This window comes from Mercenaria mercenaria, chromosome 11, assembly GCF_021730395.1.
Source record: "Mercenaria mercenaria strain notata chromosome 11, MADL_Memer_1, whole genome shotgun sequence".
Lineage (NCBI taxonomy): Eukaryota > Metazoa > Mollusca > Bivalvia > Venerida > Veneridae > Mercenaria > Mercenaria mercenaria.
The window spans coordinates 69,666,082-69,683,201 of record NC_069371.1 but is presented as its reverse complement, the minus strand read 5'-3'; the positions used below and the strand labels follow the sequence as shown (position 1 = coordinate 69,683,201).

General features: G+C 34.1%; 1 protein-coding gene across 10 annotated transcripts in view; it reads right to left on the bottom strand.

Moving 5' to 3' along the window:
- LOC123531384 (electrogenic sodium bicarbonate cotransporter 1-like) overlaps positions 1-16,824 on the bottom strand; it is a 30,373-nt gene extending 13,549 nt beyond the window's left edge. For 2 of the 10 annotated variants that reach the window (XM_045312261.2, XM_045312266.2), the window contains exons 1-10: positions 12,715-12,748; positions 12,012-12,056; positions 6,551-6,574; positions 4,894-4,914; positions 4,133-4,216; positions 3,488-3,668; positions 2,479-2,639; positions 2,128-2,277; positions 375-454; positions 16-173 (exon numbers count right to left, since the gene is read on the bottom strand). In XM_045312261.2, the coding sequence (XP_045168196.1) occupies positions 16-173; positions 375-454; positions 2,128-2,277; positions 2,479-2,639; positions 3,488-3,668; positions 4,133-4,216; positions 4,894-4,914; positions 6,551-6,574; positions 12,012-12,056; positions 12,715-12,733 (923 nt within the window). In that variant the 5' untranslated portion in view covers positions 12,734-12,748. Of the gene's footprint in view, positions 1-15; positions 174-374; positions 455-2,127; positions 2,278-2,478; positions 2,640-3,487; positions 3,669-4,132; positions 4,217-4,893; positions 4,915-6,550; positions 6,575-12,011; positions 12,057-12,714; positions 12,749-13,941; positions 14,035-16,710 lie in introns of those variants that run through there. The other 8 variants (XM_045312265.2, XM_045312271.2, XM_045312267.2 and 5 more) reach the window with 7 other exon arrangements.
- Between the last annotated feature and the right edge of the window lie 296 nt (positions 16,825-17,120).

Here is a 17,120-nt window from a genome sequence, read left to right as displayed (position 1 = left end):
TGGTTTTAAACGTACCTGGTTGGCAGCTTGACTTCGGAAATTCCTTCAAGAAGACGGGCCTCTTTAAGCCTAATCAGGCCTATGATAGGGGTGTGCAGCTCGTCAAGCTCTCCTACCATTATATTACACACCTCAGAACCCTTCGGAATCTTCTTCATGAAATTACTGTTCGGCTGAAAATTAGATCAGGAGTTGAATAAATCAGTAATTAAACGGATAACAAAAGCCAAAATGATAGGTATTAACCGGTATAACTTTAGTATCAGAACAGAACAGAAGTTCACTCAACACAGATTGTTCGTGTATATTTATTTTATAGAAAAGGACGAAGTCTTTAGGTAGTTATAAGGTACTGGTGTAAACAGAAGTGATACCTTGTAATCTTGAGAGACGAGTCCCTCCAGGTCAGATGAGCTCGGGTAGGAGTTCATACTTGTTAGACTCGTGGTACTGGCTGCAATGAGAAATTAAAAACATTTTTATTAATATATACATTTATCTTTTAATATAAAAAAGCACTTTGCATAGTATAGGCTAGACAACGGTCACGATTTTGTCTTTCCGACATTGGGACCAAGTGACATGAATAGACTGTCCCGTGCACTCTAGAAATTAGGATTTTACTGTTGTCTGCTATTTGCCGAAGACTGATAGAATCTTGAGTGACTTGTACCATGAGGGCATATATTTAAATTCTGCATGTAAATTTGCATGTAACTTGCATTGACAATCAGAAAATAATTCAGTATCTGAACTGTATTAAGGTGTTCGCCAAACACTAAACTTTCAAGAAAATTAACGTATTGAGTCAGTTGCAAATATAAGATATACTCGAAAACAAAACTGTCGGACAATAACTTTTCGTGGGGATAAGGCACATTGGCAAAACATCAAGTCAGGGTGATTAAAAAGCAGATAAAATCTTGACACTATGGACAAGAATGGTCCACATTTTGCTGTATTTTCTGAATGATAATGTAATTGATATTCTAAGCATGAAACATTAAATTTCATAATCAACCACAATTTATCAACTTTTATTCGAAACATCCTTCACTATTGATTTTTATCTTCTAATACAGAATTCCTATTTCCCTCTCCGATCGACGTACAATGATTGATTTTTTGGAGGTTTTAAACACTAAATTTAACCAGTTATTGTTGCGGTGCACTGAAGATCCGTCTCGTGCAGGTGATTTTTTGTCGCATCATTAAGTATGTGGTTTATTACGATATATCTAATACATAGACAATTTTCATTAAATACAAAAAAAACATTAAAATTTAAACAGAATTAGGGTCCTATAATTTCGTTTAAACAGCGAACAGCACACGCATGAGCAAATTCACATTCACGTGATCTCTCCAGGGACCAATCCAGTCTTGCAGTTTATGTATTTATTCAGTCCACTACAGTACCCTACGTTTGCGGTTTGGGTTAATTTGTATTTGATAGGCATATTGTTGCGCAACTTAATCTTCTCTCATGCACTGTTTATGCTTTCGTTTATTAATTACGAACATGCGTTTAGTAAACACCTTTGTCTATTGTACCTTTAAAACAGCACATTTTCATCTGTTGGCTGACCATGTCCGGAGCAAAGGGCTATAAAGATTTTATTAAAGAAACAATCCACAGGACTTACTTTCGCTGTTAAACGGAACAAACATGAGGCCGGGATCCAGACTGAAAAGACTGATACGACGCAGTATAGAAGATTGTTCGACAATACGGAATCAGTACTTAAACAATATGAAAGCAGTATTTATACAATACGGAATCGGTATTTAGACAATACAGAATCAGTATTTAGACAATACGGAAGCAGTATTTTGACAATACGAAAGTATTATTTAAACAATACGAAAGCAGTATTCAGACAATACGGAAACAGTATTTTGACAATACGGAATCAGTATTTAGACAATACGGAAGAAGTATTTTGACAATAAGAAAGCATTATTTAAACAATACGAAAGCAGTGTTCAGCCAATACGGAAACAGTATTTTGACAATATGGAATCAGTATTTTGACAATACGGAAGCATTAATTAAACAATACGGAAACAGTATTTAGACAATACGGAAACAGTATTTTGACGATACGGAAGCAGTATTTGACATACCAACACTCTCCATCTTCTTCGCTTCTTTCTTTTCCTCCTTAGGACGGGGGTTATGACTGTGTTTGTGTTTCCTCAACAAAATGTCCCGCATGTACTGTCTCAGCTTGTGATCCAAATGATCGTTGTCAATCCAGTGATCCAACAGTGCATCTACAATCATATCATATCATATCATATCATATCATCAATCAACAACAACTGAACAATCAATCAATTCAACAATACGGCTAGATCAGCATTCCAAAACATTCAACAAAATAAACCAGTCAAAAGACACAAAGTATATCTGTGAACTGCAGCAAGTTATATACATAATGGCGTAAATATTCTTAATTCAGCTGATTCATTTACCTGCCATCTCCCCCATTGTGAATATATCCAAGTCTAAGAGAAGGCTTCCCTCCATCATCATCTTCCTGGTCTCCAACATAGCGTGCATTGACAAGGAAGCCACGTGCGGTTTGGACCACCGTTTTCCTCCCTCCTCAACAACTTCTTCAAACTTTACCCATCTAAAATGTAAAACAGTACAGTGCACTCTCGTTACTAAGCAATTCGATGCTCAGATAAGATTAGTATTCATATAGCAGAAACAAATCAGTGGTACCCAAAGCAGACTGCATATCTTGCAAGTTAATCACCGTCAGCTACGCCACGGTTACCGTGACCGCCGGCTCACTGAATAGATAAGTAATTGGTACTAAACACCATAATTGTCTCGCACTGTTAATTTATTATATAATGTATATCAATATGTATTCATTTCAAATAATCATTGTTGTCTTTGAAAGTATGTTCATAATTTATTCTTTCAAAATTGATACTGTTTGACATTACATTCATTTATTGCACGTAAAGAACGCATGCGCATTAAATAAAAACATCCGGTAGAACATTAGGGCAACTAATAGCATCGTAAAAAGGTCTATTAACATTTTTTTGTATATATGTCTGTCATGTCAATTTATTTTAATTACAATGCACATATTTATTAGCAGTACAATGTAATCATTTTCTTGTTGGAATCGACATGTAGGCTCCCACGGCAGGATACTGTGTATTATTCTATATCCATTTGTTTTGTAGTATAATTACTAGTAAAACGCACATGTCACCGTAATAAAATACTTACTTGCTTACTTACATAACATAAAATCAACTGCCTTGGTCGCTTTCATGTAATCCTTCACAAGCAGTGTTATAAAACTACTTCTCTCTTATTAGGGTTCCTTTTAATAATGGGGTGAATGAAAAAAAAATCACGGAATGCAAATATTGGTACCATCAAATACACCAATTTGCGTTCAGTACAAACTATAAAAGCAGTTAACACTTAATGATAAAATGCCTAGAATTCTACCTTGCTGTTTCTCTCCACTCCCAGTTTCCCATGAATGTCTTTAAGGTGTCCAACTGACAGAAGATATTGTGACTTTTGTGACCCTTGTCCTTGACACTGTTAAGTACATTCTGCACAATGTCAACCGGGAAGTATTCTGTGTCGGTAAGATTATGGGTATTGTCCTCCTCCTCGTTCATATCTGTAAAATGAGTTAAATATGACAAAACGAAACGTTTACTTCTAAATATAAAATCACTTGCCTATTACTACCTAAAAATAGTTAAGAACAAAGACAAAAGATGTAATGACGTTATTAGTAAAAGAACTGATCATTCTGACGAGAGGTTTTCCTAGAAACGGAGAAAATTAACCACTCATCTTTTAATCTTACGACAGCACCTGAAAAAGAAGGTACGGTACGGTACGTTATTTTTTTGCATTTGATTGGGAACGGTACGGTATCTGTTTTTGTACTTGATTGGGAACAGAACGGTGTCTGTTTTTGCATTTGATTGGGAACGGTACGGTGTCTGTTTTTGTATTTGTTTGGGAACAGTACGGTGTCTGTTTTTGCATTTGATGAGGAACGGTACGGTGTCTGTTTTTGTATTTGGTTCGTCATTATGAGAAGAAATAGCACTTGTGACAGAATACAACTCATACCTTCGCCAGTCGGAATGTGCGGTCTCTTTGGCTTGGCTGGAAGCTGGAGATTGGCGTACAAACTGCCACGTCTACCACCGGCACCTGAAACAAAGAGTTAAGTTAAATAATCCACGTATACATTGACGGTATGTGTACACCGTGATGTCATACTTTGAAGACGTTAATGTAAAGTATACATAAAGTATTCTGGCATTTCAAAGAACTTGTATAATTCTTCTTTTTTTTTTGGAAATGATGAAGTAAGCCATTTTGACATTTAAGAAACAGTATGCGATTACGGTAATTCTTAATTAACTTTGCAAATTTAGTGTATGTGCTATGCATGGTCAGTACTACGTAAGTTACAAAACCTTAGCAGATAGAATCAAAGAATGTTTCACTTGCAACTCCAAAAACTCTACTGAACGAAAACATGTGGATATACAAGCGAGGAAAAGAAGCTGTTTGGACAATATGAAAAGGTATTTATGTACGCTTACATCTAAAGTTCTATCTAAAAGAGAGAAGATGGCGTGCATTATGTGTACGGGTTTTACGTGCATAAATGTCACTTTCTTTATAAAGCATAAAAAAATGATCGCAGGATGTAAAAACAGTGCAACGTTCCATATATGTGTGGTGGGGAAAAGCAGCTGCATACATGCATTGTCTAACAATGTGTTCGAACGTAACTGATGCCACATTAACCGTGATAATGCCGTTGATATTTCCTCTACCATATTTTTTATTTGTCATATTTCCGAGCCAAATTCACTTACCATTTCCTCTCACAATAAATCCTGTGTTTTGATAAATATAAAGTATTATTCCTTAATTGTTTCTTAAAGAGACACGCATCATATATAGCGTCATATATTAATAGTATGTTACTTCTTGTAGGTTTAACCACAGGAGCTGCATAGTTTTAAAAGTTTCAAAGCAACACCATTGTGCGAAACCGTTGTAACGTCTCGTCAGAAGTTGAAATTAATTGATAGGTCAGGTCCCAAGTTCACAAAACATTTTATAAATTTTTGCAAATTTTACTACTGAACTTCAAGATTAAATTCGTACTGTATAGTCACTAGGAAATAGTTATCAACTTAACATTTAATCTTAAACATTCAGTTTAGACGTAAATGACAATTAAAGTTTCATTATCAAACTCAGCTGAGACTTAAATTGTTTTGTGAACACGGGGCCTGATGTTTGAAACTCAGTTGCCTTGACGGAAATATATGACGGCGAATATAAAGCAGATGTTTAAAACGTTCTTAGTTTACGTTTTTGACGTTACATTTATTAGCTTCAACTTCTGACGCGACGTAACGTCAACGGGTCGGGGTGGATGGGGGCTGGGGGGGGGGGGGGGGGGGGGGTTCATCTGTATCAATAAAATTATAATTACTCATTAGAAATTTCGGAACTTAAAATGGTAAGGCTAACAGCATATATTATTTATTAGTTGGAAACTGCAAACTCTATAAGTGAAGTAACAGACCTGATCAGCATGCAGTTGAGTTCTTGTACATTTCTGACAACAAGTGTAAAGGACACATACTGATTTTAGACTAATATATAACATGCATTCGATTATATTCAAGCTCCTGTGGTAAAACACGACTGTTTTTTTCACAAATTTTATCTTAAATGTAACAAATCGGAACATTTACATGCTAAAAGTAATAAATGAATAAACACATTTTAAATATAACGCAATCTGTCAAGAAATGCATCCATTAGATCTCGCAAAAAAAAACAAATTCTTCTTTCCGAGCAGTGCGAATGATTTCATGCAAAACTAAAATTATATAGATGAGAAATAACGAGGTCGGAGGACCGTGACGACATCGGCTGTTATGTCATTCGTTAGTTACCTGATACGGAATTTTGTCAGTGTGACATCGCGGCAGGTCACATAAAATACACAGTATTTGCAAAGATGATACAAACTGCGACATATCCGGCTTCGCAATAGATTTCTAGAAAACGCGAGCTTAGATATTACCGTTCTCTTTACATATTTACGGACACGTGAAATCGATACGGCAATAACAGGTTTCCGTAATTTAACAAAAAGCAATTAAGTAGCCTATCTTCTATATACTGTGTGTGTTTAACATAACATATTTTTTTTTGATGATTAGAATTATTCATTACAAAAACACAAGTGTAACGTACGTAAATATGACAACATTGAAGAATGCATCTTATTCACAAATTTGATTAGAAGTCAAAAATTTAAAAAAACATCAACAACAAATGTACTGACTTCTAATATTGTTTTGAAATAAGACGGCTTCTCTAAAACCCTCAACCATACTATTGTCACGGAACATGTATACAAGATGATACGGAAAATATTTTTCATGGGTTTATGACGTCATATATATTGTATAACATTATAGCTGTCTGCACAAGCGTTCGGAAACTCACCTGAACTTGGCGATTTTAATATACCTGTCAAAAATGGAATAAAAAATTTCAAGAATATGAAAACTTCTAATTTGAAAGGAAAACAAAAATCTTTCATACTTAAGTTCTTACAATTTATAGTAACTAGTGAATACATGGTTAACGATATATATCCATAGAAAACATTTCACCTGAATATACTTATATAACTAACTAAATTCATGCATTCTCAATGAGTGTGAGTGAGTGAGTGAATGAATGAATGAATGAATGAATGAATGAATGGGACGGGCTTACGAACGAATGGGTGAATAATTGTTTTATGGTCATAAAGATATGATTTATTTGCTCTATTTTTACAATACACACTATCATGTGGAGTCTGCACATTTGTTAAAAAGCTCAGACAGGACTCATTTGTAGATGCCATTAAGTAAAAGTTCAAGAAATATGCAAGTTCAGTTGACTCTATGGAAATAAAAAGGGGTGTTTGTTGACAATATAAACCGTGGGAATAAAAATCAGATAAAAAGGTTAAACGGGAAAAAAAAAAACAGTTGCCTTTATGCGCAGGTTATATAGTATTGTTTTTTATCCGAAGGCGGTCTTTAACACAAGTTTGACTGTATCTAACACAGACTGCTCACATCTTATACAAAAAATAACTTACGTATTTTTTGTTTTAAATATATTGAACACACACTCGTGTCACAGTTAGCAGACCTGATCGTCTGGATAATCCACTGACGTACACTTTAATGTGAATCGGGGCGTTGATTTCTTGCCTACCTAGCGGGGAAAGTATACATTTATCCGAGCACGCGCCGCGGATAGATATTCCTGTCTTTCCCTAGGGAAAAAACCTTGTCTAAAATAGCGTGCACTAAGGTGACGTCACATAGTACTGGTACCATTGTGACGTCATAAACTTTATAAATAATGTCAGGAAATACCCAAATCTATTTGTCTCCACGATCTATTTTGAACATGATAGGCAAGAAAAATGATCTAACATGTCTGACTGTGTAAGACAGCTGTTTTTCCTACCCTCGGGACAGCATGGATAAAAAACCTCGCTAACGCTCGGTTTTCCATTCCATACTGTCCCTCGGGTAGGGAAAACCCCGTCTTACACAGACAGGCATGTAAGATCCTTATATTCAGTTTTAGCATCATAAAAACAGTAAAATATAAAGCCTTCTCCAAATGAATTTAGTAGTGGAAAATTATACGCTTATTTATAAATCTCGTTATAAATAAGTTAAAATTCGCCTGTGTGAAAACGAGCAATGCGATTAGAAACAGCGGACAAAATCCGCACTAAGACAAAACACACCATGCGCTCAATTTGGCCAAGGCACACATAAATCACCCTTATTTTTTCAAAACATATCTTAATTTTCAAATTCACTCCGTTTTAAAAGCTTAAAACGGTTATGTTTCAATTCACATTGATCTTAATTAACTTTTTTTTATTTGAAAAAAATAAAAGGTGATTTTTTTCTACCTTGGTCTAACTGAGCAAGGAGTGGGGGAGAGGGGAAAGTCGGGGGGGGGGGGGGGGAGTTGGGGCGAGAGAGAGATGAGATAGATTTATCCTACATCCGGAGGGCTAACCGTGATTCTATACTTAATAACTACTCATAATTGTCACATGACCGCGATCTAGTCGGTTTCTATGTAAGTGGCTTTTGATAAAGCTCCGACATATATCGAAACAAAACCTTAATTGAAATAATACAATACTAACACTTATAGTGTCAGTAAAGGAGGTTTTACAATAGTCAAACAAAACACTTTAATCATTATTACTGCACGATATTGATCTTTAAAGTCTGGCACCCACAGGCTAAATATGTAGACTTTCTCTCTAGGCGTGATGTAAATATTACCAAATATTCATTTGTAAATCGTATCTGTTTAAATATATCGTTGTCTGGTTAAAGTATTACTTTAACGCTATTTAACTATTTACACATTACACTTGTCCTATCTTAGTCTAATTCAGACAGTTCGCTATATCACGTACCGAGACAACTACCTTAAAATCACCACAAGAAGAAAAAAAGAATGTAAGAAAGAAAGAGAGGAAGAAGAAATAAAGCAGAAAAAAGAATGGAAGAGAGGAAGAGGAAGAGAGGAAGAAGAAACAAACTAGAATTGTGTCCATGAGACACGGGTGCCTCCACATACTTTTTCAGACACAAGATTTTTCTTTATATCCTCTATGAAAAAACTATCAAAGGCCCATAACTGCGTTAGTCGCAGAAGAAATCCTTCCTTTATGGTCATCCGACATCTAGTCACCCCCATAAATGTATGGGGGCATAAAAAGGAAGAAAGGAAGACAGGGGAAAAAGGTAGAAGAGAGGAAGAAGTAAAAAAGAAAGTAAGAACGAAAGAGAGGTAGAACAAAGGGGGAAAAAAGAATATTTGCAATAGAGAGTGGTTACTAGGTTTGTTTTAAAGTAAGACAATTCAAAAGGAAACAATATTTCCCCCACTAAATCTGCCTTAATATGAATCACACGTGATTAAATGTAAAGATATACATAAAATAGAAAATTTCTGTCATGCACATGCAGACAACCAGTATCTGTATATTTATGATCACAAATTTAAAAGCAGATTTCAGTTAAATGAAAAAAAAACAAAGTTTCTTTGATATCTATCCAGGTAACCTCGTCTCATAAAAAGCGACAAGGTATATGCACTTGTGAGTTTTTTGTCTCTTAAAATGAAATGTTTATCGAAATCTAGTAATGTTATGTAATATCATTTTAAAAATTCAAAGCACGAGCGAAAAAGAAACACCCAAGAGTGATTTTGTTAAAAACAAAACAAAAAAAAACAAGAAAGAGTTTGTTGGAAACTTGAAAAATGTGCTCGGTGTGTGTGTGTGAGGGGGGGGGGGGGGGGGGGGGGGGTAACTCTATCTATCTATCTATAGTTCAAAGTTCAAGTCAATACCTTGAATAGTTTTTAAGGTATGCTCCAGACATGCATATATGATGGACTAATATTATGCCATGTGTTTACGAATTTGATAGATATATCCGAGGGCACCTGCGCATTGGGTGGTAACGAGGCTTGCCGACTGATATTTTTTCTTGCATATCGTATACATATAAGCTTTTTATTCCGACAGATTATTTTTCCTGCATGCCGTATTTGCTCAATAACAAAGTTCCACTTCAGTTTTATCGTTTGTAGCGTAACGTTAGGTTCTTGTCGTATAATAACGTATTTTGAAGAGAAACTATTAAGGGACCTGATATTTTTTCGTACTTTACATAAACGATATATAAGAAGTGTATGAACTTTTAGTTGTCATTAACAGCACGAGAGTCATCTGGCATGGGGGTGCCAGATGGGTTTTGCCGGCATGGGTAAAATCACCGGAATAATAGTATCTGTCAAGCCTCGTTACCGCCCTCGTGCCGTCGGGACGGATATTTCTATCCGCTTCGTAAAAACATGACTGATATTTTTTCTTGCATATCGTATATATATCAGCTTTTTATTCTGACAGATATATCTTTTTTTACAAATAACAGAATAAATAAAGGAAATAGAAATACTTTCTTTGTAGCACTCTTTCTTTTAGTAGAGTATGTACACAAAACGTGAGAAATTAACGTCCGTAAGCAGACGTGACGTCATGACGTTTCAGTGACGAAAAATTACAAAGTTCAACTCAAGTTTTAAAGTGCGTAGCATAACGGTATGTTCTTACTGTAAAATAGCGTATTTTGAATCGAGAAATATACTATGAGGAACGGAGAGAAACTATCAAGGTACCTGATTTTTTTCGTATTTTACATAAACAATATATAATCAATATGCATCCCTAGTTGTCATTAACAGCACGAAAGTCATCTGGCATGGGGGTGCCAGATGGGTTTTGCCGGCATAGGTAAAAACACCGGAAACGCCAGTCCGGTGTGCAAGAAAAATTTAACCTTTCAGCTCAATCTGTGAGTGTACCCTTGACCTACCAACAATGTTCATTGGCTCTGCACATTGTTTCATCGCATTCCTTATACCCTGAATATGAAATACGCAAATAATTTTACGAAATGGAACTTTAAAGTTGTGTGCGTCATTGACTTTTGACGTTATTTTCGTTTATGAACGTCTGTTTCCCGCGAAACTCAGATAAGCATGAATAACAAGAAAATGTGTTTGTTCTACGCGAATACGGAATACTAATAAACTGAGATAATGTGGCAGTTGACCTCAATACAATTGACACGGTTTATTTTCCAGTACAGGTAAATCCAATATTTGCTTTACAATAGATCTATGACGGATTATCTTTGAATACCCCTGGACTTATTGGACTCAGCTGCCACATTATCAAAGTTTATTAGTACATCTCATCATCAAGTTTTGTTTGTATGGTTAATACAATGGTTACCAAGACATTACGATTTTTTTAATTTTTTTTTTTTTGACGAATGACGAATCAAAACAAAGATATTTTAAGTATTAATTCAATTCTGTACGAACTTTAGACAAACGTGTGACAACAATTATATTGCCCTTGTATGTAAAGAAATATCAAGAGAAAATGCACCATATTTTATGCTTATTTACGCTTAATATACGCATTCCGCAAAGAAAGCAGACGTAAATAAACGGAAATGACGTCAAACACGCTCAAATCGTACATAGATATTTTTGTGTTATGGGAGTCATAAGCCTGGCCAAATGTCGTAGCAGAGACCTTAAAGTGTTGGGGTTTTTTTTGGTCATTTATAGGTACTGAATGGTACATAAATTTTGTCACTAATATAGGTACGAGACTAATTGGAGAAAATACAATTATTTCCGTTCTCTAAACGCCTTATCACTTTTAAAATACCACTCAATATGTCACATGCTTACGTTGAAATTTCTTGTACAAATGTGGTTTAAGTAACTGCATGTAACAATTTGACTTTTGCATTCGTTTTACCTTTAGTATGTTTTATTGTCTTTTGTTTACAAAGTTCCGCAAACTCTAAACGCCCTTTTCTCAATGTTAAACAGCAATTTTTACTTATCTTTAAACACAACAATAAATCATAAACCACGAATTGCAAAGTTTACATTAAATCAATGTTTTAATTAGGTAATAATTATGTTCTTCTTTTTAAATGCATCGTAAAAATAATTAATTATCCAGCAATGCGCGCTCATCAAAGATTTTATTGAACAAAATGGTGTAAATACACATGTAATTTTCATGTACATGAATGCTCATGCTTCTGTGGAATGATTATATAATCGAGGGCTGAAAGCGAAACTATTGTATCTTGTTCTTTATTCACATACAGTTACAATAATTTCGCGCTAACCCCTCGAATTATGCAATCGTGTTACGGATTAGTGAAGGAATTCGAACTAAAACAACAACAACAACAAAAAAAAGGCTCAATTGTCTTTTGTAATTTATGTTGATTTAAATATTAAAATAATGACTGATGATATGACTTACCATTTCTCTGTCTAGTATTCTCGTCTGGCCCTTTAGCGTCCATGGCTGAAAACAAAACAAAAAATTCCGGCCGTAAGCAAAGAGTACATGTATATCTATAAACCCTTATTCCTTTGTAAAATCGCTTTAAAATCACAATTGTTGTAATGTAAAAACGCAAGAAAAGCGGATAATCACATAATTTTAATGTTTAAATTTTATGCTCGTATAAATTCGTTTTTCTACGTAAGTGCGTTTGTATTTTTTACCATGTAAGGATAATACACCAGTTCATTTGTTTTTATACGTTAGTTGACATCATTCTTAATCCAGTACTACCCAGATCTGTCCTTTTCTGAAACCCGACTTCACTCAGCATTGTACCAGTTTTATGATTGTTTCCCTGTCTGTACTTGAGACATCTTAAAGCGGTTGCTATGGCAAATTTTATCTTTTCAAGACGCATTTTTTGTTTTAATCTCACTGGCAATGTAACATAATTCAACGATTATATATATAGCGTTACTTCAAAAATGGTCAAGTGAAAAGACGTCGGGTTTTTTCTTCTGAGTACATTGTTACACAAAGTCTTGTTTTTCGCCGTTGTGAAAATTAGCACAATTAAAAAGAATAACATGACGGGAAATTGAAACTTGTATGAATCATTACATCTTTATTCAATAGGTAATCCATTACCGCTCTTTATAAGAAACAAATTACTTACACCGTGCGTTAAGCTCCATTTTATATCTTTGTTCAATTGGGAATATTTGTAGAAATACCATAATAAAATCAATCGAAGTTAGATATAAACTTTGGCGAGTTAATGCAGACATACGCGTGTAAGATTGAGATGTAACTTGTAACTTAAACACATGTTTACGAATGGAAAATTTACAGTCCGCAAACAAAAAATAAAATAATGAATCGATGCACACAATGTTCACAATGCAACAGGAATGCTTATAATATGTCAAAATGCATGAGCTAAGTTGCGTGAAGGTTCGTAATCAATTTCAAAATTAATAACTATGTACTGTTTCATCCGCGAAATTCGTAACAGTGATTTCCGTGAATTTCGGCTTTTGATATAAATTCTGTCCCATTCTAAAGCTTTCCAAGGATGGTAGTAGGCCCCTTATTAATTTTAAAGCTCTCTTAAACGATGCCAATTTTACCGTCAGTCGGTGTAAAATTCTTACCCGTGCCAAAATTCCAAAGTTTTACAAACTTGTCGAAGAGAATTTTTTAAAGTTGACAAACAGCCATAATTTGATAAAACCAAAATTGAAAGATTTTAAATGATAATAATAATGTTAAAAAACAATTGAAATTTAATATGATAAACTACCATATCAAAATCTTTTTTTTTTCTTGAGTACATATTACTACCTTCGGAGTTCTTTAGAATGATGTTCAATATGAATTGCCTTGTCTTATTTTTAAAAACGAAAACAAAGAAATTCCTTGTTACGAGAAATGTGGATTGAACAATATTGGTACAGACTTCTGCCCACGTTCGATGTTTTTGTAAAAAAAAATTACTACCGTTTAATGTTTTGTTCTATTTGAAGTCGTTTGAACACTATCGATTTCGTTTCCGCCACAGGAACAATAAAAATGCACAAAAAGTCATTAATAACAACATTCAGCCACTCTCCGTCTCGTATAGAACAGCATGGCAGAATATAGTTCAATAAACTGAACAGGTAATAAATAGTCTGTCATATCTACATTATATGAAATTGGGCCAAGACTTTCCGAGTAGAAACTGGTGAACGGACAGATGCACGGACAACGTACGGACACGCGACGATGAGTGAATACTTTAAATAACTCACATTGAGCACTTATGCCCAGGTAAGGTAAGCTGCTCTGGTGGCTTGAAGAGGCTAGTTTAGTTTATACTAATTTATTTTTAGCTCGATTGTGATGAAAGCTTCAAACTTACTTGAAACACTCTCAAGTCCACTCCCTGCACAAAGAGACTTGTGTTTTAACTTCCAAACTGTTTGATGTTTAAGAAAAATAAATGTATGCCGGGGACAAATATTATACACTTACTGCATGTTTTAAACCTATTTGATACGTCATTATCTCTTTGGTACATTATTATCTCTTTGATACACCGTTACCTATCTGACACAATGTTACCTCTTTCACTCATCTCTTTGATAGAATACTGCCTCCTTGAACAGGCTTCTAATAAATAACATTTTTTAGGTTGTAAATTATAACTGCAATGTTTTATTCAACTTAAAAGTCCTTGCTTAAGAGATAAGAACAGAAATTAGGTGTGATTTTACAACTTTTTATTTTTCGCATTAAGTCGATTATTTTATTTTACCTTTTTGTTTAAAATTTTTTGAACACTGACCTCTGAGGAATTGTGCCGTTGACAACACCATTCTAAAGATCTCCTAGGGTGTTAACTTGATTTACTTTGAGTTTTTCATTAAAAAAAAAACAGTTTCTTTTTGGGATGGGTGATTTTTCCACTGCAAATTCCGGTCACTTCGGACACAAAAAAGTAATAATAATAACAATTTTATAGTATGAAATCATAGTCTTACCAGCATGGTAACTCGCATCGATTTACCATCTATGAAATTTTTTTCCAAATACTTTAAAACACACATGTTGCTGAAATATGATTTTAGCTGTTGATATTGCAATGGCCAAACATCATTTTTTTGCCATACGATGATATTCTATATAAACATCTTTTAAATCATGATTTTTTTTTAAATATATAAATCACAATTTTTCGAAATTTTGATTTTACCTGATTATTTTACAATGGCAAAATTCATTTTTTTTTGCCATACGACTGATATTCTTAAAACATCTTTTAAAAAATCAATAAAGATGATCCTACTCCCACTCTCTGAGACATTTAGAACGGTGTATAGTTCACTTGTACTGGCAAAATAAAGCCACAATTTGCGAAAATCGCTGTTACGGAAAAGGTGAATCCAACAGTAGGCTTGAATTTTACGTGAAACCAGTAAATTCTCATATAACTCACTGGTGCTCTAATTTATAACTTGATGAGACAAAAAAAAATCTTATAAGTTGTATATCAGGAAAGCGCATACGCCTTTTCCGAATTAAAAAAATCGACAAACATTTATTAAAAAAGATATCTTTGTATATCTTTTCAAATACAAATGTTAAATCTTAAATTAGCGTCATTTTGAAACCGTATTCTTCACATTTCGTATTCTTCACATATCGTATTATTCTAATGTTAAGGGTACACACTTTAAACGAAAGTCGCAAAAAAATATCAAACGTTTAGTGTGATTTACTTTTTTGATCTGCGCTGCAGAGATGAACCGACAAATCATTTTAAATATACAGACTTTTGTCAATTTAAACCAGTCAAGATTGCATTAATAGATTGAACATCGCTTTTTTTAATAATTTAAACTGCATGTATGTCAAAATAAAATTTGAATCTGTTTAGATTTGATTGACGTCTTTCACTTAAAACTACTCATTTACAATATTTTAAATCTAACAGATAAGCTTGTTAACAACGAACCTACATTAAATGTCTAGATAGAAAGCCTGTACGGAGATGTAACATCACGCGCATTATGCTTGCTTGATCTTCTGTGTGTCGATTATTTATTGTAAACTATCAGAGAATTTCTTTATTGAAAAGTGTGCTGACAAGCGCGTTGTCATCAACAGAAGCATCCGACCAGAGCCTCATGGTACTCATTACTGACAAGAAACACTAAGAAAGGCTCTAACCCTAGACGCACTTCATGGCATTTTTGTGTGTATCTTTAATGGGTTATATGTAGCTAGTTATATGCATTTTAATAAGACAGTGTTGTTTTTTTTTCTCTTGATACCACCTAAAGTTATTCCAGAATTTGCAACGATGCGCTGATATCTATTTATGACAGTCGTCGCAGACACTAAGGCTTAGAGGCGAATTAAGCCTGACGCAAAGAAAGATAACTCTGCGTTGAAAACTGGACATTTTCATGAAAGTTTGTGCTCCTTTCAATCTATGCGAAGACATAGAAATTTAAATACGCGCAGTTAAATTTATCCGACGAGCTAAATAGATCATCATTTTCATAGAAACATTCCGGAGGTAATGAGATACTATTTATTGACTACTCAAACAAAAGAAAATAATTTTTTTTTTAAATATGAAATGTCCCAGTTATCATTATATAAATATATCATTTCAGATTTTAACGTTTTTCTAACGATACACTCCCAAAATTAATAAAGCACACTTACCTATGGTTTCTTCCATTTATAAAAGAAAAAGTCAGTTTAAGTATCCAAATTCTTACATTTAAAAATTATTTTCTTTAAATCATTCAAATAATGCTTGATCCTGGAGCACGATTTGATCAATATTTTGTTTAAGATTATTGTGTATTTGAATTTAATTGATGTTGGTCACTCCCCTAAGGAAAATTGAAGTCAAATTACAAATTTTTACTTCGAGCATCTACAAGTTTGCTGTCAAGCGACTGACATTTAATGAATTCATGCCGTTTACCCATTTGCATTATATTTATTTCTAAAATATTTTAGAAAATAAAAAAAGACGGAAGATTTATTATCTATTGCACATTTTATAAAATTAGATTTGTCAAATTATTTCACGATCAATCATTTCTCAAGTTAAATAGTTTACAAAACTACTTAAAACAGAAACAAAATTAAATAAGCTTTTTAAACTTACTTAAAACTTTACACTATCCGGAATCAGATCTGTAAAATTAAACCTCCTATCTCTTTGCGTGCATGCACCCGACTGCGACTCTGGGCAGAAATTTCAGGGATTCTACCGGATGTACCACTCCGCTTGTAAGTAGGTTTTATGAGACGGTTACTTTTAAAGACTCCGCGCTAAAAATAGTCCCGATTTATTTATTTTAGTGCGTCTGAGTGCGATTTATATTACACCTTAGGCAACATCTCAAACATTTGCATAGACTATCCGTTTATATTATAATTTGCCATGTGTATTTAAATAGATTTAGACATAGATTATATACCATGATCGGTCTGCTTTTACCCGTTTATTCTTCTACTTGGTTACCCCAGGGTCGTTTACACAGAACACCCCTGTCTACTTGCATATATATGAAA